General features: G+C 34.6%; 1 protein-coding gene across 9 annotated transcripts in view; it reads right to left on the reverse strand.

Annotated features, from left to right (window-relative positions):
* Window positions 1-12,588: 12,588 nt before the first annotated feature.
* The window catches only part of LOC126705933 (uncharacterized), a 29,093-nt gene continuing 18,287 nt past the window's right edge, over window positions 12,589-23,394 (reverse strand). For 6 of the 9 annotated variants that reach the window (XM_050405172.1, XM_050405171.1, XM_050405170.1 and 3 more), the window contains 3 exons: window positions 14,897-14,952; window positions 14,642-14,711; window positions 12,589-12,892 (listed from right to left, as the gene is read on the reverse strand). In XM_050405172.1, coding sequence (XP_050261129.1) covers window positions 12,878-12,892; window positions 14,642-14,711; window positions 14,897-14,952 — 141 coding nt within the window. In that variant the 3' untranslated portion in view covers window positions 12,589-12,877. Of the gene's footprint in view, window positions 12,893-14,641; window positions 14,712-14,896; window positions 14,953-16,804; window positions 16,989-23,394 lie in introns of those variants that run through there. The other 3 variants (XM_050405165.1, XM_050405167.1, XM_050405173.1) reach the window with 3 other exon arrangements.

Below are 23,394 nucleotides of genomic sequence, written 5' to 3' on the forward strand. Positions count from 1 at the left end.
GAGAGAAACTAGTTCGGGTAGAATGTTAGAATTTGATTTGTGTGTAATATTTTTAGATTGGATGTATATTTTATATGGGTATTGTATAGGTTGATAATGTCATTTTTGGGATAGCTAATTATTTTTAAACCAGGGGATTTTCTTTTTGTTCTTGGGTCGAAAGGATGGAGCAGGGGCCAAAAAATAATAATTCATTGCTCACAATGACATAAAGCTATTTTGGGTATGGTTTTATTGAAACCGACTACATCGCAAAGAATCTTTCTACTTTTTCTCTTCTCAGTTATCAAGGTTCTGCTTTTCACTCTTTTCTTGTACTTTTTACCCATCTGCCCAGCAATTAAAGCTCCACAACAACTCATATCTGCACCTCATCTTTCAATTATAGTTATAGGAATCAAATTTGATGACAACATAAACAATGCAGCTAAGGCTGCCTTTGTTTAGGCAGTAAATAGTTTCCGAAAAATATTTTACACCATCGTGCGTGTTTGGATTGTCCCGAAAAATGATTTCTGTTGACTATAAGTGATGCCCCAAAACCCTGTAAAATATTTTACATTTTTATTTTCCCTACAATTGATTTCCATCCTAGGAAAATAGAAGAGAAAGAAACAGCAAAACCGGCGAGAGCTCCGATCACCACTTCTGAGCACCAGCGAGAGCTCCAATCGCACATCCAAGCACCGACGAGAGCTCCGATCGCACATCCAAGCACCGGCGAGTCGCACCCCAGCACTAGCGAGATCGTCGCACCCCAACACCGCTTAGATCATCACCACCCAAGACCGATCCACCCAAAACCGATCTCGTTCTCGACCCAAAGCTCACCTGCGCCACCGTTCTCTCCATCATTCTCGACCACCAATCTATCTCTCTTTCCCTCGACCGCCAGATTGGATGATTTTTTTTTTTTTTTTTTGTTGGGTTTTGTTTCTTTTGTGTTTACCTGCTGATGAGTTTTTTTGTTGGGTTTTGTTTCTCAATCTCAACCGCCGATCTATTGAGAAAATTTGGTATTATATATTTGTTTGGAAGCTGAGAAAATGTGAGTAACAAGTAAAAAATGTGTTTTCTATAGTATTTTCAAGAATACAACCAAACACCAGAAAATATTTTTCAAAGTATTTTTTGAAATGCAACCAAACACTTGAAAATATTTTCATTTCTCGAAAATATTTTCACCTGAAAATATTTTACATCCAGAAAATATTTTACACTGAAACAAACACAGCCGTAGAGTTTTTTTTAAGATGAAATGCAGCTAAGAGTTAATGAGCTGCCTTTTTTTTTTGCTGTAAGTTAATGAACTGCCTTGAAAGTGAAGAAATCACACCTAGAGAGGTTTTATTAAAAAGGCTGAGGTACGTGGTTCAACTATGAGAATAAGCCTAAATAGTTAAAGCAAAGGATTGGTGGAGAATTCTAAAACACTTTTTTTTTTTTTTGCTGGGTAAGTGTTTATGCAGGGGCTAGAACCCCTGAGCTTGGTGGTGGATTCAGGATTTTAATTTAGGGGGGCAAGATGAAAATAAAGAGTTGAAGACAAAATCAATTTCAATTTTTTTAATTAGTATAATTAAAAAAAATACTTAACTAATTAAAAAAAAATTGATTAACATATAAAATACGATGTTAGTGTTAAGGTTTTTTTTTTTTTTTTTTTTTTTTTTTTTTCCCTCATGTGTAATGTTAGATTTAGTATAAATGTTGTTGTACTTAAGATACTTCATAGGTGACTACAAGTATATTTTTCAAATAAGTAAAATTTTTTTTAAAAAAATCAATATATAGTCATTATTATACGAAGTTAATGGAGCTTCTTACTAATCATCGGCCAAGAAAAGTGTATTAAAAGTGGAGCCAAGAGTGACAACCCCGTAGCACAATTACATGCAGAGTTAAAGACCATAAGCTTAGAGCAAACAGAAACATATATAAAGCAAGACTAAATCTAAAAGAAAGATATATATATATATATATATATATATATATATATTAAGGGGGTGGGGTTTGGGTGAGGTCGGTCGGCAATTGCCCCCTCTCGACCCCCCTAACTCCGCCCCTATCTGAGCTTAAAGTCACTAGGATGACTAGGTACCACTTAGATCAACTCACCCAGTGATAATTCTAAAACACTTTTGATCAAGCTATTACGTTGCATATAAATCAACTGATGAACTTTGGAGCAAATTATTTGAATGAAAAATTCTTTTAACCCAATTATGATGTGGCCTATGGTGGATATCACATTTTGGCCTCACTTGATAAATGGTTAAATTACTTCCAGAACTAAAAATTAAACTAAATATTCATGTTTACACGTACAATTACTTGGAGGTACTACTCCTATCTGTCTGATAACAAGAAAAATTCACAAGTCATGTTAATGGTGTTGGCTAGATAATTAATGTCAAATGCGTTACATATTATATATCTTCAAAGGACTTCCTCTTTCAAATATTGTGTGTGTGCACACCCAGAAATGGGATAAACATATTTTCTGAAGGTAGCACCTTCATTTTTTATACACGTTTAAAAAGTCAATTAAAAGATCCTCTTCATTATAACAAGTTATGGTAGCACTCTCCGTGTATACCCCCTATAAATTGCTTTATTGTTTCGGATCTGAACAATAATTTCTTTTCTAGGGACTTATATTAATTTCTTTTGCCTTACGAACGAGCCAGGCCAAGGCTGAGGAACTCTTTGGTGGAAATAATTAAGAGCAAGGTCAGTGATGTCACTGTCCATGCCAGTCTTTTTCCATTTTACACGAAAATGGTTGATTCTTTTCTTTATGATTTATAAAGAGCAAGTAGTCCTTTTATTAAAATAATGAAGAAAGGTACAAGAGTAAAAAAGGAATCCTGAGACATTTCAGGGCTACTAAAACTAGCCTGACACTCAAGACAAAAACAGGCGCAGAAACATCAGATCACCTATCCTCTCAAACACAAATTTTGCCCGTTGGTTTCCACTAAAGCCTCTTGATAACTCCGTGCGTGCAGAGAGAAAAAACCCTTACGCAGGAAAGCTCAAGGTTTGGTACCACTCTCCGTGTAGATACCCCTATAAATTGCTTATTGTTTCGGATCTGAACAATAATTTCTTTTCTAGGGACCTATATTAATTTCTTTTGCCTTACGAACGAGCCAGGCCAAGGCCGAGTTCCTCTTTGGTGGAAATAATTAAGAGCAAGGGCCTTTGGAGTTGGGACCAGGTCAGTGATGTCACCGTCCATGCGAGTCTTTTTCCATTTTACACGAAAATGGTTGATTCTTTTCTTTATGATTTATAAAGAGCAAGTCCTTTTTCTTTCTCCCTTCCTCCTTTGTGGTAGATAAAAACTGGATCTCCAATGTAGCTTTCAAAACCAGTCTTTTTTTTGTGAAAGTTATGTTACTTAACATGGGCTTTCTGGCAGTCACCATGTGAACTTCTGATTGAAGGTAATAAGTGTGCTTAGGGATAGGAATTGGGATGAAACAAAAAACTCACGGTCACGGGACTCTTATAATTAACTAGTTGTTGTTATTCATGGCGGTTTGATGTATTTGGGGGCTTAACGCGAAAATTGATTACTTGTTTTAGATGCAAAATTACTATTAATTAACATGAATTATGTAAATTTTTTTCTTTTTTTAGAAATTTTATAGATAGAAAAAATTTGACAAATTTTTTCATACTTATTAACGTGGTAGATTGTAGTAGTAAGTAAAAAAGTAGTGTTAGTGGTAGACTTAGATGAGAACTAGTAAAAGTTTGCTAACTCAACTCTTATTATTATTTTATTTATTTATTTTTTTAGAAGTGCAACATTCACAATATTTTTTTACAAAAAATCCTAGGTTTTAAGTTGCTTTTTGTTTTCTACTTGACAATATCACTATAATTATTTTTTTGTCATCAATAACAAGTTGTAACAACCTACTACTTAGCATTAGTTGTAAAAGTGTTGTAAAAAAATATCGTGAATGTTGGATTTTTCTCTCTTTTTTATTTTTTTTCATCTTAGAAAAAAAAAAATTTTATTTATTGATTATAAATAACTGGGGCCTATTTTTTACTTGGGGCTTTAGGCGATCGCATCTTTTGCTCACCCATTCAACCGGCCCTATTGTTATTTTAGGCATGAACGTTTGGTAACGTTATTCTAGTAACGTTGTTTGTATTTTTTTGAAATACATGGGTGAAAAAGTGCGTAGAAATACATATAATATTATTTAAAAACTGAAAATATGTAGATAAACCACTTTTAGAATTTCAATATCATACTCCTGTTTTGTAGATTTGTGGATTGAATGTGCCCATAATTTATGAAATGGTATGGTTAAGGATGTCCTTAGAACTTTTTTTTTAATTAACTATTTAAAAAAAAATTATACCACTTTTATTTATGAAAAATATAAAACATTTGTTAATTAACTATTTTAAGAAATTTTTAAACCACTTTTATTAGAAATATAATTTTTTTCCATATAAAAAGTTTCTAAAAGCATTTCCTAAACCAATGCTAAGGTATTCATTAACAAAATCCTTTATGAATTCTAATTACATTTGTTATTCTAGTAACAACATTGATATATCATTAGGTCATCTGTTAACAAAATTCTTTATGAATTCTAATTACGAATGCTATTCTAGGGACAATACTAATATATCATTATTAGTTCATCACAAGTTCATGTTTTATGTTTTTTTTTCTAATTATGTTTCCCCAGATCTCCCAATTCTTTTTTCAAATTTAAAGCCCTTTAGATTTGGTTTACTGGCTTTTTGTGGTCCATCACTTTCAAATAAGGTTATAAATGAACTGAGTTGTTTATGAACAGTTTGAGCTCGACTTGGGAAAAAGCTTGTTTTATGTTTGATTTTTTAGAAAACAAGCAAAGTTCAACCCTTAAGTTTAGGCTTGATTATTAAATGAGCTAAGCTTAATCATGATAATATGTTCGTGAATAAGCTTGTGAATATGAGACTCAATTTAACTTTATAAAATATTATATTTTTATATGTATACTTGTCTAAAAATATATTTATATAAACTTGAAATTAGATTGTATAAGTTTTTCAATAGATTCATAAAATCTTCTTTGGTGATGAACTCGAGTTCGACTCCAAGGCTGTAAATGAGCCGAGCTGAGTATTAAATGTTCAGCCTTGTTCATTTAATTCTTTTTTTTGAACACGAGCCGAGCTCGTGATTATTATCAAACAATATTTTATGTTCAAACTTTGCTTATTTTCTTGTCAAGCAAGCTTGAGCTTGTTCATGACCTACTTGATAAACTTTTTTTTTTCCTATATAGTGTGAAATCATGAAAAAAATGTTTTACCTTTTCATAATTTTATGAATTTTGACTATGAATAGACAATTTATATCATTAATAAGCTATATATGATAGTTTAATATCATATGAACCTATTGATAAACTTATACAATCCAATTTCAAGTCTATATAAATATTGTGGTGGCGTTAACCCAACAACCCTGGGTTGTTTGGGCCCAAACCCCCAATTAATTAGTATTCTAGATTGGTTTAGCCCACAATGGGAGATCCTAGAAGTGGGTTGTACTGTGATGGACGATATCCTAGTTCTACTTTGGTAATGGGCTACTTCAAATTCAGCCTAGCCAAGAAGGTTTTCAAACAGCCAAGCTCCCTTTCTGAAGTCTGAGCAGGACTTCTCTATTCCCAAGACTATGTTCTCACTTTTCTCTCGTGTGTGTCTCTCCTAATTCTTGTTCTAACTTTCAATTCTTACCCCTCCCTTCTAATTTATACCCATTGTTTTAGTAGGTTTACCTTGATGAGGGAATATTTTTCCTGACAGTGGGTCCCTCCACCCTCGGAGTTTGGGTGGCTTCTTGAGTCTTGTTCACAATTCTATCTTGTCTTATCATGTATCAGATATAGTCCCTAATGTCCTGTCATTTAAGTGACACTTCAGTAAATTGTGCCCGACGTAGAATCTTGTGTTCGGTGGACGGATTCCCTCAATGCATTACTTTATATCCTCATCTTATATGGACATTTGTTGGAATGTTTTGCTAAGGTAGGGTCCTCTACCTAGGACATTTCATTATCCACTTGGCTAGTATGGGCCTATCTTGGGCTGAGACAACCCCGAGTGGGCCTAAATTGTTTTGGGGAAGGGCTAACCCCTTTTTTGCCCACCCACAAATATATTTTTATACAAGTATACATATAAAAATATTATATTATATATATTTAAATTGAGCCCGTGAATATATATATAATATTAGATTGATGTTTGCAAATAAATGTGGTATTACATGCATCAAATACATGTATTCGCCCTCTTAAATGGGGTGGTGGACCCCACACTTTATCCTATTCATGATAGATTTTCTCTTGCAAATGTGGTGGATTCATAAACAGGGTATGATAGGCAGGCTTAATAAACATAATGGAAGTCTTCTTTTGTTAAATGCATTTAATTTATGTCAATTTCCTCTAGTTGTAAAGTAGAACAAGAACCCACTTTTTTTTTTTTTTTTTTGGGGGTGGGGGGGGGGGGGGGGGGTGTAAATATAATGATAATATTAAAGAAGAGGAGAGGAGCACAGCTCATCAGCGACAATAAGGGCCCACAATGGGATAGTGCTGATGGGGATGGTTCCCCAAGTCTTACAAAAGGAGGCCCAACGGGCCCAATTGTGAGCCGAACCGTTTCAAGATCTGGGGCAAAAAGAATATACAACATCCGAATTACATGGGTGAGGATACAGCTGAGGATACAACAAGCAGGGCAGCTACTGCCTCCGCTTGAGCAGGGGAGCAATAGATGGCCTTGCTTGTATTGACAGCAGAGATGGTGCCACGGCCCATGGAAGTCTCTATAGGCGGAGGCTAGAAAAGCTTCTTGGTTGGAAAAGGATGCCTCAAAGTTGATTTTCATCCATTTATTTGGAGGGGACCAAGAAGATTGCTGCTGGTTTGGGAGGGTAGAGATCCATACGCTTGAATGTAGTTTGTCTTTAACTTGAATTTCTAGACTAATTTGATAGTTTTCTAAAATCAGTGCACTCCAAGAAATGGTTTTATTTTGCACTTATATGAGAATTGTTGCTTGCTATTTTAATTGATGAGGAATTGGTCTTAGAGCACTCACATCCTTGGTATATATAAAAAAAAAAAGTGTAAAATTGATATAGTTTTGCCTAAAAATGCATGTATCAATCAGTGTATAATTGTGTAAATTTATAAGTTAGCTAATTTACACTGTTTATTTTACATTTTGAATCTATATATTAAATTAGAAATAACAAAACTACAAGCGGTCTTTTCAATTGCTCTGAAACTTTCGCTTTTAAAATTTCTGTACAAAATTAACTATCTTCGAAAATAAAATTGTTATCTTTTGATACCATTAAATGTTGAGGAAGACGAAGATTTTGTGGGGGAAAAGGGTTGCTTGGTCAATGGGGGAAATGAGGTCATTTGTAATGCTAGTGAGATTTGAAGGAAAAGTTCAATCATTGTGAGTTTTGGGGCAAATGGGTCAATGAGAATTTGATGTGGGAGAGTGGTTCTTAGTGAAAGTAAGCGAAACCAAAGCACAAGGGTTGATGTATATAACTAATTTGTGAAGATTATAATGGGCGACCATAATTCTTAGTAGTGCCACCTTTTTATAGCAAAGAAAAATACAATATGAAGAAGATGAAACATGGTTAAACAAATGAACAAACCCAATGGCCCATTCGATTTCAACAGAGAGAGAGAGAGAGAGAGAGAGAGAGAAAGAGAGAGTACACCCTCTGCAAATAGACCCTCACTTTTTGTTTTTTTTTTTTTTGTTTTTTTTGTTTTTTGTTTTGGAGAATGTAAATGGCCCCTCACATGCTTGTATGTGACTAATAACTTTAAAAAAATAATAGTAATAATGTAATCTGACGTGGCAATATTGGTCAGTCAACATGGAAGTTAAATAATATATTATTTTAACTATTAGCTAAGTCAACATTTTTCAGTCATCATTCGTGACAAAGACCATTTTGATACAATACCAATATGTTAAAAACTAAGTTGACACATTTAAAATGTTAATGACCAAATTGAAATTAGGTGTTAAGGTTAGAGACCATATATATAATTTATCCTAAAATATTTTAAACTGAATGACAAAACTTAACCTACTACACTAGTACTATATTAATTATTAACACACACAACCACACTTATCCATAGATAAATAATACAATAAGTGTCTATTTAACTAATCAAAACAATCACTAACTTTACTATTTTTTTTTTTTTTTACTTGAATCACTAACTTTATAACAAAAAATTATTATAACATGATAACAATACACACATATATAACAAACCATTTATATTTCCTAATTATTAATTTATATAAAGTTATATTATATTTATATTATGCACGCACATATTCACACACATCACAATTCACACATATAATAATAATAATAATAATAATAATAATAATAATAATAATGCATACTGTAAGGACATGGTTTACAGCCCAAGCTCAAGATGTATGAGATTTTGGCCCAATGAGTCAAGTACAATAAATTTGTAGAGAGTGGGTCAAAGAACTAGGTCCTAATGAGTTGGATAACGGCTAATACTGAATTAAATGATAATCAAACACAGATAAGAGGTTTTGATATCAATGGACTTTCAGTCCGAGGAGATCACACTTGTATAAATTGATCACAATTGGATACAAAGACAATTTAGATTGCTGCAGTGCTTTCTCCTTATTTTTCCGATCCTTTTCCTCATGGAAGGTCCCTTACATTATATAATTCCTTTCAGATCATCTTGATCCTACACTTGTTGGTTATCTGAGCCCTTAATTGAGTATCTGTCCCATCAGACACCCTCTTTGGCTTTCTGTGAGTTGTGGTGGCCAAGACAGCACTGTTCAAGAGTAATCTCCACATAAATGCGGCAAAAAAAGTAGCTACGGTGTATTCAATGTGGTGGTAGCAATTTTCCTTTATATATTTTTGGATTCCCCTCATTTTTGTATGTTCATGATGCATGTCCCTATCAATGAAGCTTCTTGGAAGGTCACCTCGATTGTTGGAGTACATATCTGAATTGTACTTAACGTATCCAAGGAGTTATTCCTCCTCGGACCAACTTCCCGTTCGTATCTTGCCATCTAAACCTTGAGCCTGAATCATTCATTACTATTTGCTCATTCTCGGATTGCTCATGCTCTTGGACTAGGCTCAAGGCCCAATATATGATTTGGGCTCTTATCCCTACACACACAATTAGTATCAAACATGCACTCACACACATATAATATAAATTTATAATAAAGAGAGAAGCACTCACAACTCAAAAACACTCACTCTTTACTCTTAAGAGTCGAAGACAATGAGAGAGAGAGAGAGAGAGAGAGAGAGAGAGAGAGAGAGAGAGAGAGAGAGAGAGAGAGAGAGAGAGAGAGATTTATGATCTGTGATCTATGATTTGTGATGTTATTTGGTTTTCGAATGAGCTAATCTGTGTTGTTGTTTAGTTTTGGACTGGGCTAATCTATAATCAAGGCGTGCAAAATTTAAGCCAAGATATACAAAAATAATTTTAAAAGTAAATTAAACTATTAAATATATTATATATATATATATATATATATATTTCAAGTTGGGGTTCAAATAATCAAGTTGAACAACATATAGTGCCACCCGTGATTACAGTCCTAACATACAATACACACTACTACTATATGGACCAAAATCGTGTTTGCAATTAAAATTCTGAAAATATGTTTTGAAAACACGATTTCAAAATGAAGTGTGCAATAACATGTGTATAATAAAATTTTCCCAATAAAAAACAAAACCACTTTTCTTACTTTACACAATATCAATTCACCAAAATAAAGTTTGGTTACAAACGTGGAGATTGCAACCAACAATAGATATATATTTGTCTCCATCATGCGTGACAAGGACAAGTGCAATAGTGAGTGCATAATTATTTCAAGTGAGTCATGTGCTACATGGACTCATGTCAGAGAGAGAGAGAGAGAGAGAGAGAGAGAGAGAGAGAGAGAGAGAGAGAGATCTGTGATTTGTGATGTTGTTTGATTTTGGGATGGGTTGATTTGTTTTGTTGTTTGGTTTTGGACTAGGTTGATCTATGATCAAGGTATGCAAGATTTAAGCTAGGGTATTCCAAAATAATTTTAAAAGTAAATTAAACTATTAAAAAAGATATTATATATATATATATATATATTTTTTTTTTTTTTCAAGTCAAGGTTCAAATAATGGTTGCGACCGGTGGTGGAAGGTTGGGCAGACGGTTGCGAAAGCCAAGCAGACAATGGTAGGGCCATCAAAGTTTTAATGCTCGATTAATTTGGATAAGAAAAGAAGAATGTGAAACTCACAAAATCAGCTTTTAAGACTGCTACTGGATCATCTTTATGCTCATCATGAATTATGTTCAAGTAAAAAAGAGTCTAGCCAAAATGAATCATCAAATCCAAAGCCAACAATACTGGCATTTGGGATTTTAACATGCACAAATGTAGATTATCACTTCAAATAAGCTCTATTGCAAGGAAACCATTTGATATTATAAAAAGGTTCCTGCAGAAGCCATGAAGACTAATATTCGCAGATATGGCATAAGTGCAGTATGATAAGGATCTTCACCATGAAATTTCTGCCAGGGTGTATGAAATTGGACTAGACCAACTGGTCCATATATCCAAAAAAAAATATGAAGAAAAAAGACACATCTTTTCTAGTAAAATCTAATTTACCTGACCTCATTGTTTTCAACTTTTCATACATTAGTATTATTTAGAATTTGGAAGGACACATTTGAGGTTCTTAGCTTAGTAACCAAACAGATGTCTTAGAACTCTTTTACATTTCAACCTCCAGCTTGATTTTATAAACAACCATCCATGTTTGCAAGTGGAAATGTAATATTAATGAAAATGGTGGATGCAAGAATTCTCCATAACTCGAAATATTAAACATAGGGGGAAAATTTTTAAAATTGAAATGCATAATATATTTGGTTTGCAATAGGTAACAATTTTATTAAAGTATCATTTGTAGGTAATCATTTGTAACATAAAAAAAATATAAACATCAACCTTGAACAAAATCTACTCAACTAAAGGTCTACATTAGACACAGAACACAATGGAAAAGCATACAAGGTAGGCCTACCTTTAATACATAGTTTGCAATGTCTATCACAGTCCTGTAATCACCTTTAGATATAGAACTTGCAGTTAGGGCCTACAAATAAATGAGAATTTGGAAGTCAATAAAAAACACTAACTTGTAATTAGGTTAGTCAAATGTGATTCCAAAGGAAAAAAAAAAAAAAAATACACTTCTCCTTTTCCTTTTTATTAGAAACTAAAAGTCTTTCCACAACGTCATCATCACATATTTCCCATTCTCTAGTTAGTTGTTAGACATTACCCCTTGTTTATATAAATTTTCCTTTACCATTGTTTATATATATACAAGAATCTCAATCAAAAAATATATACAAGAATCTGTATTTGCTGATTTTAGGCTAAAGTCCAAAGCACATTAGTTTGGGGGTCTTTGAATTTTACACCCAAAAATTTCAAAATTTTGATTTTACCATTTGAAGTCAAATTCCGTTTGCAACATAAATTTGCCAAATGTTTAGTTCGTCCAATAAAATGATGTCATGTGGCATAATAAAAATGATGTGACATCATTTTATTAGACAAACTAAACACACATTATAACATTCCAAATACTTAAAAAAAAAAAATTACATCCTTATGCTTCGTTTGAGATTCATAAGGAAATGAAATGATCATTAAGCCTTCCTTTGGGAGTTTTAATAGAGAGAATTAAAATTTAATTCCTTTGTTTGGGAGTTTAAATGGGAGGGAATAGAATGATTAGGAAGAAGTACTCATTCTTTTCTATTTCCTCAAAACCTTAAATTTTCATTCTCTCCAAAATTGGAAGGAATTGGAGGGAATGAAATTAGATTTAATGAATTTTTTACAAACTCCCAAAATACACCTACTTTATTTTGAAATTTTATAGCACCCTCAAGCTGAGTCAGCCCACCATAGGAAAGACATAGAATTGAGCACAGATTTGTATGTGCAGAAAAAAATATTCAGAAATATCCATAAATCACCATAATCTCTAGTACAAATTTTCCTAGAGAGCCTAAGGAAAAAAATATTCTAGAAACATGAAATATAATAGAATCCACCAACAATTTTTTAATTTGGGTATTGCAATTGGCAATGATCCAGTAAATCATAGCTCCAAAATAAGTAGCACCTAATAATACTTGCAGAACCACCACCTAATAAAAAATTACATTATAATGGAGAAATGGTACATAAAAGGAAAAAAATATCAATATTCCCAAAAATGACCACATTTCGACCTACTTCTATGCAACCTTTGCCAGAGTCAAACTTGTTTGATATGAAAATAAACTCATACAGGTGAGTTAACAAGCATATTTAAAAGTGTAACCAACGCATAAAAATATGACAATAATAAACACAGAGCATGGCTTAGCTCATGTTTAACTACCATAAAAATTGAAAAATACGAAGTTCAACTTAAAGCATACAATCCAAAAGTTCATAATTACATGAAAGTGCTTATAACATGCAATCTAGAAAGTCCTTTATAAATATGACATCCCAAATGAAGTTTCATAATTCAACCTAACACAGTTCAACTAAAATATAAGTTCCATAAAACTCGTCAAATGCTAAGCATCACATTTGGTCAAGTTGGAGCAACCAAAAGAGAGTGCAGGAGTACCACCCATAGATTCCTTGTTGATGTCCAAATCATAACATCTTTCTCAATCTCATCCAATCTTCATTTGTGCAATTTCTATGGCAAAAAATACAAACATTAATAGTTACAAAATATAATCATTAAAAGTGTAACTTCTGATTGTGAACAACTTAGACCAACTAACAAAGCTGCAGATAAAGCAAACGAAACATAAGAGGATACCTATGTAATAATCTTGTCAAAATTCTGTATTAGTAAGTGACATATTTCATTTAAGCTACATTCTTACCAATTACTAACTTAGGCAAGCAAAATACTCTCAAGGAGTCAGTTTCATTATTAGAACTCGATATAAAGAATTCTGGAGCCTTCAAAAGGAATTACACATTTCCATTTAAATATGGATACCCATTTATTTTGCAAAAATCAATAGTTTTCATCATCATGCCAGATTTACAACCATAGTCAAATAGGTCTACAACTAAGTTAAGCATTAAAACCTATATGACTACGGTGTGAATATTGTCATGTGCTTACCTACCCATTAAAAGGTCTTTGAAGGCAAAATATTAGTACGAAGTTGAGCCCATTGTAGTTTTTGTCAATCAAGGAAAAAAGCATCTCTCTCACTCTCACATTCACACACACACATGCAAATAGGACATAAATCCTCATAAAGATTGAGCCCGTTAGCTATCATAACACTAGTCCTTATTTAGTCTTTGTTATGCTCTATTTTTTTTTTATAGTAAAATAATGTTATCGAAAATGAAAACGCTACTCTATGTTCATGATCAAGAACACAAAGAACCTTGCAAAAGCACAAGCAAATTAATCAGAAAATCGAGAAGGAAGTTGGAAATTAAAAATTGAGGTACAATTAGTAAAACCCAATGTCCTAGACAAATCAAACAAGTAGCAGGATAGTCTTTAATTCAATAGGTCTATCAACCTCCTCAAAATTGTGACCGTCATGCTCCTTCCACACTAATCACATCATGCATGTTGGCACCAAATTCCATACATTCGGGAATATTTTCAAAATTTTACGCCAACCAAAAAGAATGGGTGCTATTTTGTCCACAACACCCAATAAATCCAAAAATCATAAAATCATTACTACATAAAGCATGAGCAATATTGCAATGGATCAAAAGGTAATCCACTGTTTACCTACTGCATCTACACATCCAACACCAATTGACTAGCAGTAAACCCCTCTTGTTGAGGTTATTAATTGTGAGAATCCTGCCCCACGAAGCTGTCCACAAAAAGAATGACACCTTCTTGGGTACCTTGGCACACCAAATACTCTTCCATGGAAATAAATGAGCATTAATTCCACAGAAACCATTAGGTTCTGAAATGTTACAGCACCCTCAACCGAGTCAGCCCAACACAAGAAAGACACCGGACTAAGCATGGATTTGTATGTGCAAAACATAAATCACCATCATCTCTATTACAAATTAACCTAGAGAGCCTAAAGAAAAAAAAATTCAGAAATATGAAATATAATAGAATCCACCAACAATTTTTTAACTTGGGTACTGCAATTGACAATGATCCAGCAAATCATAGCTCCAAAATAAGTAGCACCGAATAGTACTTGCAGAACCAACCTTTGAAAACCATCGACACCAAAATAGACATAGAAAAGTAAAAAAACAAACAAAAGCATGCAAAAATAATGATACAAAAGAGGGGGGAAAATCAATTAAAATAAAAGACACAGTATATATGAACATGAAAGATGGATAAATTAAATTTCAATGGCACGTTGAACTGGTAAAAGAAGATAACAATAAAATACGACAAAAGTAACCAATCGGTAATTTAACTCACCTCAATTGGGGCCATCAATTCTGGTGGCTTATCCCAGGTAGACTCACCTGTCCTCTTGTTGTAATAATATCTAGAAAAAAACAAGAATCAATCAGTGTAAGCTATTGAGAAAAGAACACTAAATGCCACCAACCACTTCCAAGATTTTCTAAAATTCAAATCGGAAAGTTAAACTATTACAATGAAGCATGAGGTCAATAACATTGCAGGACACAAGCAGAAATGATAGGACCTGCAGCCATAGCAAAAAATTACCTAATCTCTTGCCAATCAGATGAGGAGTGTTGATTAAGGCTAGGAACAGTTACTGCCTGAAAATCCAAATTAGAGATTCCAAAACTATAACTAGTCAGTTTTCACAAAACAAAAATAGATAAATCAATACAAAAGGACTAAAGCTAGATACAAAAATTTATTAGGATCATATCTAAGCAATAATCAGAATCCTAATTCAAAGTTTCTCACGATTTCCTTAATTTCAGCCACTGTAGTACATTTCCAGTGTACTTGGATTGGTTACTTCAAAATATCACTGTCCTGCCGCTCTGGTTATCTACCCTTCAATTCATACTCACCTCACCTCTCAGGTAATCTGCCCTTCACTTGGATTACATTTTGTTTAAATTACAAAAATCCATTACTACGCTAACCATAATTGTCAGTATTGTGTGATACGCGATACGTATCATATGTAAAAAGTTCTATATCGTAAGGGCGCATCACAAGTGCTCATGAATCATACGATACAGTATGCATATCGTAAAATCATATGCATAGTACGATACATAATCAAATGCTTTAAAATGGGGTTTTTATGTGTTTAAAATTTGTACTTTTATTTGTCACAAGTTATATGGTGCAATGATCAGTAACCCACACAAGTTAGCAAGTAAACCTAGTCTAAAGAAAAAATTGCAACCTTGTCATCTTTTTAGTTATACATTAATTAAATCAAGAAGTTTTAGGTGATTGAATCCACCTTCTATTTTAATAAAATAGAGACTCGGGATCACATTGACAATTCTCTATACCATTAGGATGCAATGATGAGATTGAAAAAAACGAAAACAAAGAAGCATCACCTTCTCCAAATTAATAAGATATTAATATGTATTAAATATTATTGAGAAATTTCAGTCTTCATGAACAAGAATAATTGTTTTCAAGAAACTTGAAAAGCACAGAAAAAAAAAATAGTGAAACACAAAGAAAAGGAAGAAGAAAATATGTGACCCTGGTAACTTTTTAACTGAAGAGATTAGAATGAAATAAAATGTAACAACAAAGAAACACTTACAGAATCTGTAGAAGAAATGACTGAAGGTTGTTGACCAGTCTGCAGTACTGGTGTCGCAAATGCTGCACTAATATCATTGGGCAGGCCAGTTACATGATTTGTTACAGGAGGGACCCTTGGTTGACTCAGATTAGCAGGCATTGCAACATTTGAGGGAGACCCCTGTACCATAGGCTGAAACTGCTGAGATGCCAATGGAACACATGTCTGTCCTTGTTGGGTTGGAACAACTGGCTGAAACTGCCGCCAAAGAAATTTCCCATGACACAATAACTCAAGACTCTTATAAAATAACAAATAATAAAACATGGATGGGAGAGGAAATTACTGTCATAGATAAAGATGAACCAGGAACAAAAGAATTAAAAAAATAAATAAATGTCACATGCCTTCGTATAAAGTCTAAATAAAGTGTGAGCATATATATGAGATTAAAAAGGTTTTACCATAAGCAAATATTCATTCAAAAATGATTAATTGAACAGATCAAAAAACAAAGAATAGGTTTAGAAACAGCTAAGCTGAGCACAATGTCAAGCCAAAGTGAAAGCATCATGTTCACAAACTCACATTCAAGTCAATTTTAATTGAAAAACAACCAGGTTTCAATCAAGAAAGGTAAGAATTATATTTTCATAATTTGAGGGAGGCAAACAAAAATGACCGAGATACACAAATGCTCATAAAAAAGGACCACATTTCAACCTACTTCTATGAAACCTTTGCCAGAGTCAACTTGTTTTATATGAAATAAACTCATACAGCTGAGTTAACAAGCATATTCAAAGTGTGTAACCAGCCCATAAAAATATGGCAATAATAAATCCATAGCATGGCTCGGCTCGCCTTTAACTACCACGATGTCATGTAAACTCCTGTATTCACATAGGTTGCTTGTTAGATAGAGATGTTGACACCCATATACCATAGTCACTGCATAAGATGGTGGAGTAGAGACTCACCTGTTCCTTGAAAGGAAGAGACTCACCATCAGAATTATCTTCTGAAATCTTTGGTTTCTTCTGCTTTGATGTATAAGAGCAGTGATCCCTGCAGCTGCAAGTCAGGTTACTATTAGTAGCATATCAGACAATTGTTAAGTCTTTGTAAAGAGGTGAGAGAAACTTACAGCAACTGGGCATCCAAGATATCTATGCTGCGATCCATGGGATACTTGTGGGTGGCCACAACCGAAATATTCAAGTCCTTGAAACCTTCTTGGTCTGGGTCCATGTTAGATATTTTAGAAACAACAATTACGACACAATACAAGTAAGGAATATCAATGTACTGTTCACGTTGCCTCTGCCTCTTATTAGTATTAGGAATTAAGGAGGACTGCAAGAGAAGACAGAATTTACTATGACCTAAATGGAGAAGACCGTGAGGACGAGGCTCAGCTAGTAATTCTTTCTTCCCAAAAATTTCATCGCAAGTGTCGAGATAGCCCTCGAACCACTCATCAGTAATCAGATTGTAAGCGTGTATAACCAATTCATGTCTAGCTAAAAAATCGAAGGAAACCCAATAGAGAGTATCACCATCTGCTAAAGCAGTATTAGTCCTCGGCCTGAAACCACTACGACGACGTAGCTTGCATTTTGACACGGGAGTGTCGAGTGGTTCCCAAGACTGATCATCGATGTTGTATGTGAGGAAACGACAGTCAAGAGGAAGATCGTCAGGAGTATGTTGACTAAGGAATGAACTGACAAGAATCTGCTTCTTGGGCTTAAGAAGAAGAGCGATAACATTCCGACTATGATTGCCAATCTCCACTGGAGGATTGGGTAACGGTTTCCAGACTCCTATTTTAGGATCTAAAACTTCCATCCAGGGAGAGTCAACTTTCCGTAAACCACCTAAAATGTACAACTTTCCGTCGACGACGAACTTGTGTGGCCCGACTCTACTAACAATCGATGGAGGACCAGGCTGCCAACCATCAGTATCACCACCGGTAAGGTCGAAAATCTGAACCCGATCACGATAGCGATGACTGCTAATACAATAGATAGAGGAGTCTAATGCTGCAAAGTAACACTTGTTCTCAATCTCCATCACCGAAAGCGGATTCAGCTTTTGCTTTTGACAGTGTGAGTCTGCGTCTGGGACTTCAATGGAAAACCATTCTATCTGTGATACCATGGCTCCATCATCCCTCTCCGACCTTTGCTTGGACCGGGTGAAGCCGCCGAAAACGATGACGGATCTATCGTTATTTGGCCTTGACGTTGTCGATGAACTTTCGACGGCCATAGAAATAGAATAGAAGAGGGTTTGGGAATTGTGAACGGGAATGGGATGAGAGGAAATAGGGGTTATATACTTTTTGGTTTCGCCAGTGTGCACTGCGGTTTCCTTTATTGGGCCATCCTTGTCTCGTCTACTCTTTAGGCCTATATTATTGTTCGTTTGGGACATTAGGCCCATATCGTCTCATCTATTGTCGTTAAACTTTTCTTGTTCCGGGCCTTAGGGCCTACTCTAGCTTGTTTTGGTATATGAGACCCACTTCAAGCCTAAACTCTTTAGGCCCACTTCATCCTTTGGCTATAAATTACTATAAGCTTCTTCCTTCTACCTCTCCTTGGACTTTCGGGTTAACTGTTTAAAAAATTTGCATTTTTATTTTTTATGGTTCAATATGAACACTGGCTGCATGCTTAAAAGATTCAAGTCCGACGGCAAGTTGTTATGAATGTCCTGAAAACATGATTTGATAGTGTCCAGAAGGGCTTCTACACTTGGAGAAATGAATGATCAAAAGCAACTAAAGTGTAGCGTGAATAAATAGTTCCTTTTATTTTTTTATATATATATTTATTTTTTAGAACAAATAAATAGTTTCTTAAGCTCATGGCATGGGATTATAATTATCCCAATGTAGTTAAAAGACTATTTTCGATGCTGGTATTAGACCATCCAATCCATCTAGATTGCAGAAGTTTGAGAAAAGGAAAAACCTCATTCTAGTTTGAGAATATGTGACTCAAGTCCCAGTATTTACTGTTTAATTGAGGGAGTTGTGGAACAGCTATACTGTAGAAGGAACAACTAGCTTCAATCTACTGAGAAGCTACTTATATTAGAGACTTTCGATCCATCTGATGGGGACTTTGTATAAAATATTGGCTAAGGTGCTAGCCAACATATTAAGAAGGTATTGGGTAATCTACTATTAAATTCACAAAATTCTTTTGGGGAAGGTAGATAATAGATTCAGATTTAATAGCAAATGAAGTCCTGGATAGAAGAGTTTGTAGTAGATCCAATGGATCATTTGTAAGTTGGACTTAGAGAAGGCGTATGATTACGTCAATTGGAATAGTCTCCTTTATTTGCAATAGCGATTTGGGCTTAGAAAGAAATTTAGGACGTGGATCAACACGTACCTTTCTTCATTCATATTTTTAGTCTTGAATGGCAGCCCTGCAGGTTTTTTGGAGAATTTGGGAGGGTTACATCAAGGGACACCCTATCCTCTCTTTTCTTCATCCTAGTTATAGAGTTGCCTTGTAAGGTGATCGATAGGGCGGTAGAGGAAGGTTGTCTAATGGGGTTAATAGTCAAGGGTAGTAATGGAGATGCCTTAACTATGTCATACATTTTTTGCACTTCATAAACATAAAAAAAAAAAAAAAAAATCGCTTTCGTCTACGGATGATGCGATTCTCTTTGTGAGGTAGAGATGGAACAAATAAGAAAGGGATAAGATAAAAATAATAATAAAATAAAAGGAGTTAAAATGAAGGCAAAGTATGCATTTTAGTGGAAGACATGGCTGTTATTTGGAAAATGAAATTCATAAAAAAAACATTTCAGGTGTTGAAAAAGTTGAGAAACGGCTAGATGATGCTCAAATCTTGCTGCAAATCTATGGAATATCTTAATGAGGAAAGTTTCATATTGTTAGGTTCTAAGATTTTTAGGAACTAATGTATTAGAACTTCAATGTGTATTATGTGGCAAATCATGATCAAAACATAGAGTCTAGGTTTAGTGTTGCTTAAAGTGTGATTTATTATAAAATTGGAATCGAGTGATTACAGGATTTATTGGACAAAATTTGCAAGGCTTGATCAATCGATTATTAGACTCGATCGATCAAAACTCGTGTAGATTTAATTTTCTGTAGAAATTCCAATTCAACCCAAGCCCATATGACTTGTAGGGTTAAGTGTTTTACTTCAAGTATAAAAGGAAAAACCCTAACTACGTTTTAGAGGTCTTTAGAGAGTTGTGTGTTGAATCTTCTGTGGAATCTAGAGGTGTTTACCTTCATACACACACATAGAGTTATCAAGATCAAGATTCGCATCAAGAACTTGATGATCTCTTCAATTGCTGCATAAAGAACTTTAAAGAAGAAATGAAACCTTTGAGTGGAGTCTCAAAGTCACAAGTAGGAGAACTTGTAGTTGTAGCAGATCAAGGAAAGAAGTATTCCGTGGACTCGGAACTGTCTCGTGGTCGTGATAGTAAGTTTTCTACTCGAGGTAGCAATAAGATGTTAGTTGTCTAAGTTCTATTGTAAAAACTTCAATTCTTTCATAATGGATCTGTTTTTTACCTTGAGGATAGTTAGGTTAAATTCTCCCCAGATTTTTTATCGGTTTGGTTTCCCTGGGTCATCATATCATGGTGTTTTTTATATTTCTGCTGCTTTACATGATATGATATTATTGTATTAACCTATCACTTGGCTAGATAACTAGGTTAAACAATTTAGTTTATAGGGGTCTAAAACTAACGCATACTAAACGCATTTCATACTTATTGCTTAAGCTTATTGAAAGTATGGCACCAACGATTTTCTTTGGCTTTATACAGTTCTTTTCTATTCAACAATGCATCCTGTTTTTTCGTTCTCTTTTTGTTCTTTTCTTTCCCTCATTTCTCTTGTTCTACTCCTTGCTTACTGCTCCTTTTTTATTTCTCTATCATTCAAAAAACACCATGAGTATCCTCTAAAGTAAAGGGTTTATAGTGGGAGATAGATAATGATTGATGGGACTGACGAACTCACCATCTGATGGGACTGACGAACTCACCTTTCTTGGACGACCTCATCGAGACCGACGAGGCTGTCCTTTGAGACGAACTAACCACATGTCCATATCACTGACGAAGGTAACAAAACCATTCAATACAGCCAATAATGTCCCGAGCGATTACAAGACCAACTGTATAGACCGTTGGATGCCTCATTAAGGCACACATTACTAAGCATGAGACGTTACCAAAAGAGACATTAAAGCCACATTAACAACCACAACGGCTAGGGGCTGTGGGAGCATATATAGAGCCCTCACAACACCAACACAAGGTACACAGACACACCTCAAAGCATTTCTAGTTATTCTGATACTTTGTTATTTCCTCAAAGTTCTCTTATACTGACTTTGGGATCGGAGACGTTGTGGCAGGCACCACACCGGTGTCCACCTTAAGGGAGCTACCTTACCAGTTTCACAGTGACACCGACGAAGATACGGCTCCATCTGGACGAACCTACAAGACTGACGATTTGCACTTCATCAATGATAATTTAGAACTTCTCTTACTTGAGCCTCCTTTTAATCTGCTATCATTTAGGACAGGAACAAGAAGAAAATGGAAACTTTAAGCGACCAAAGACTATATATTTACTACAAGAAAAACTAAGTTTTATTGGGTTTCGCACTTGCAAATTTTATGGCATGGGGTTTGGCCTGTGTCCAGTGGCCAATGGCTAGTGGACCCGTTAGGATACGGACACATGTCTAAGACTGGATATGTGTCCACATCGCAACATGTCTAGTGGCACTGGCCACTGGACACAAGCTCCACCCATATGGCATGGATATAAGATGAACAGTATGCAACTAAGTCTTGTAAATAATTGTCTTTAGTACTTCTTGTGTAGATATATTGTATCGTACAGATTACAATTTGTATGTTATATCTGTTTTTGGCATTTGCAATTGAGGATCAAACAGATCCATTCCATTTCCATCTAATTAGATTTCTCTTGAGCTGTGGATATTAGAATAATTGAAATCGTGCTTTTGTTTAATGAAAGCTTTTGCAAGAATAAAAAACCATTACTTGATGAATTGGGGTTTCTTTCCTCCAGATTCATTCCTGTTAGACAAGGTTGATTCATAAGATAGGGCACATAAACACTGCAGGTAATTATCACCCATACATTGTGATCATGCTAATTAGTAACTATTGAAGCAGAGTAATCTACTTGGAAGGATGATACATGCGTGATGTTTATTGATGTAATATTAAACACGTGTCATTTCCTAGAGAATTGTTTGATAACTGCCTCCTTATTTTTCATTTTCTTTCATCTAAGCAAAAATTATTTTTTAGTGGCTTCTAGATTGATAGTAAAACAGAAGATCATCCATTCCATGTGGGCTGGTTCGTGATTTGGTAGCTGGTGTGATGTTAGAATATATAGAGGGTGAATCCTTGAGTAGCCTTAATGTTTAGAAAATTTATTTAATTAAAATAAGGCTTTTACTTTTGTATAAGTATGTTGTTAATTCTTATCATAATGCGTGTAGTAATTTTTTGTTATTTTTTATTTTCTAAGAATTTATATATATCTTTTCATTATTTCATGATTGTTCTTTTCCTGTATATGAATTTTGTTTGTTTAAGGTTGTATTTCATATCTAAACTTTTACAAGGACACATGTATGTCATGATCTAGGTAAAAACTTATTTTATACAAGGGCACATGTAGGAACAATGTTCATAAGTATATGTTTAAGAATTTCTGAAAATTGGGTTGATCTAAGTAGATCAGTATGTTAACTTCTATAAACTGATGGATTTTATAAAAATGTCTGTGAATTGGGGACATTGCACCCTTCTTTGACATCAAGGACAAAAAGTCTGGGAAGCACTGATGCGGCTGGGAGGATGTCGCACCAGCGTTCGACGTGGGGTGCGGCCACTGACACCGCTGTTTGCATGTCGGTGCCGCGTTTGAGTTTTTTTTTTTTTTTTTTCCTGGATTCGAGCCTACTTGGCTCAATTCATGCTGACTCGGTTTCGATTCGAGCCGAACGGGGTTGATTTGGCCAGAATCGAGTTGTATCGGTTGAATTGGATCGTTTCGGCCTGTGGCCAAAACTTACCGAAACGATCGAAAAAAGGTCGAAATCGTTAGAGCACAATCACATATGGCACGACCAAGCTCTGCTGATCTGCACCTTGGAATCTTTCTGGGCAAAAAATTAGAGCACCACCATAGTCACAGTGGGTTTCTTCTTCATCCTCTCTCTCTCTCTCTATTGATCTGCTTTGCTTTCTATTTTTTGGCGTAAATGCACTTTTAGTCCCTACATTTTGAACTTTTTCCATTTTGGTCCTTACATTTTATTTTTTCCACTTTTAGTCCCTAAACCAATTAGCGCGTCTCATTTTAGTCCTTTCCAGCAGCTAACTAGCGGAA

This window comes from Quercus robur, chromosome 11 (assembly GCF_932294415.1).
Source record: "Quercus robur chromosome 11, dhQueRobu3.1, whole genome shotgun sequence".
Lineage (NCBI taxonomy): Eukaryota > Viridiplantae > Streptophyta > Magnoliopsida > Fagales > Fagaceae > Quercus > Quercus robur.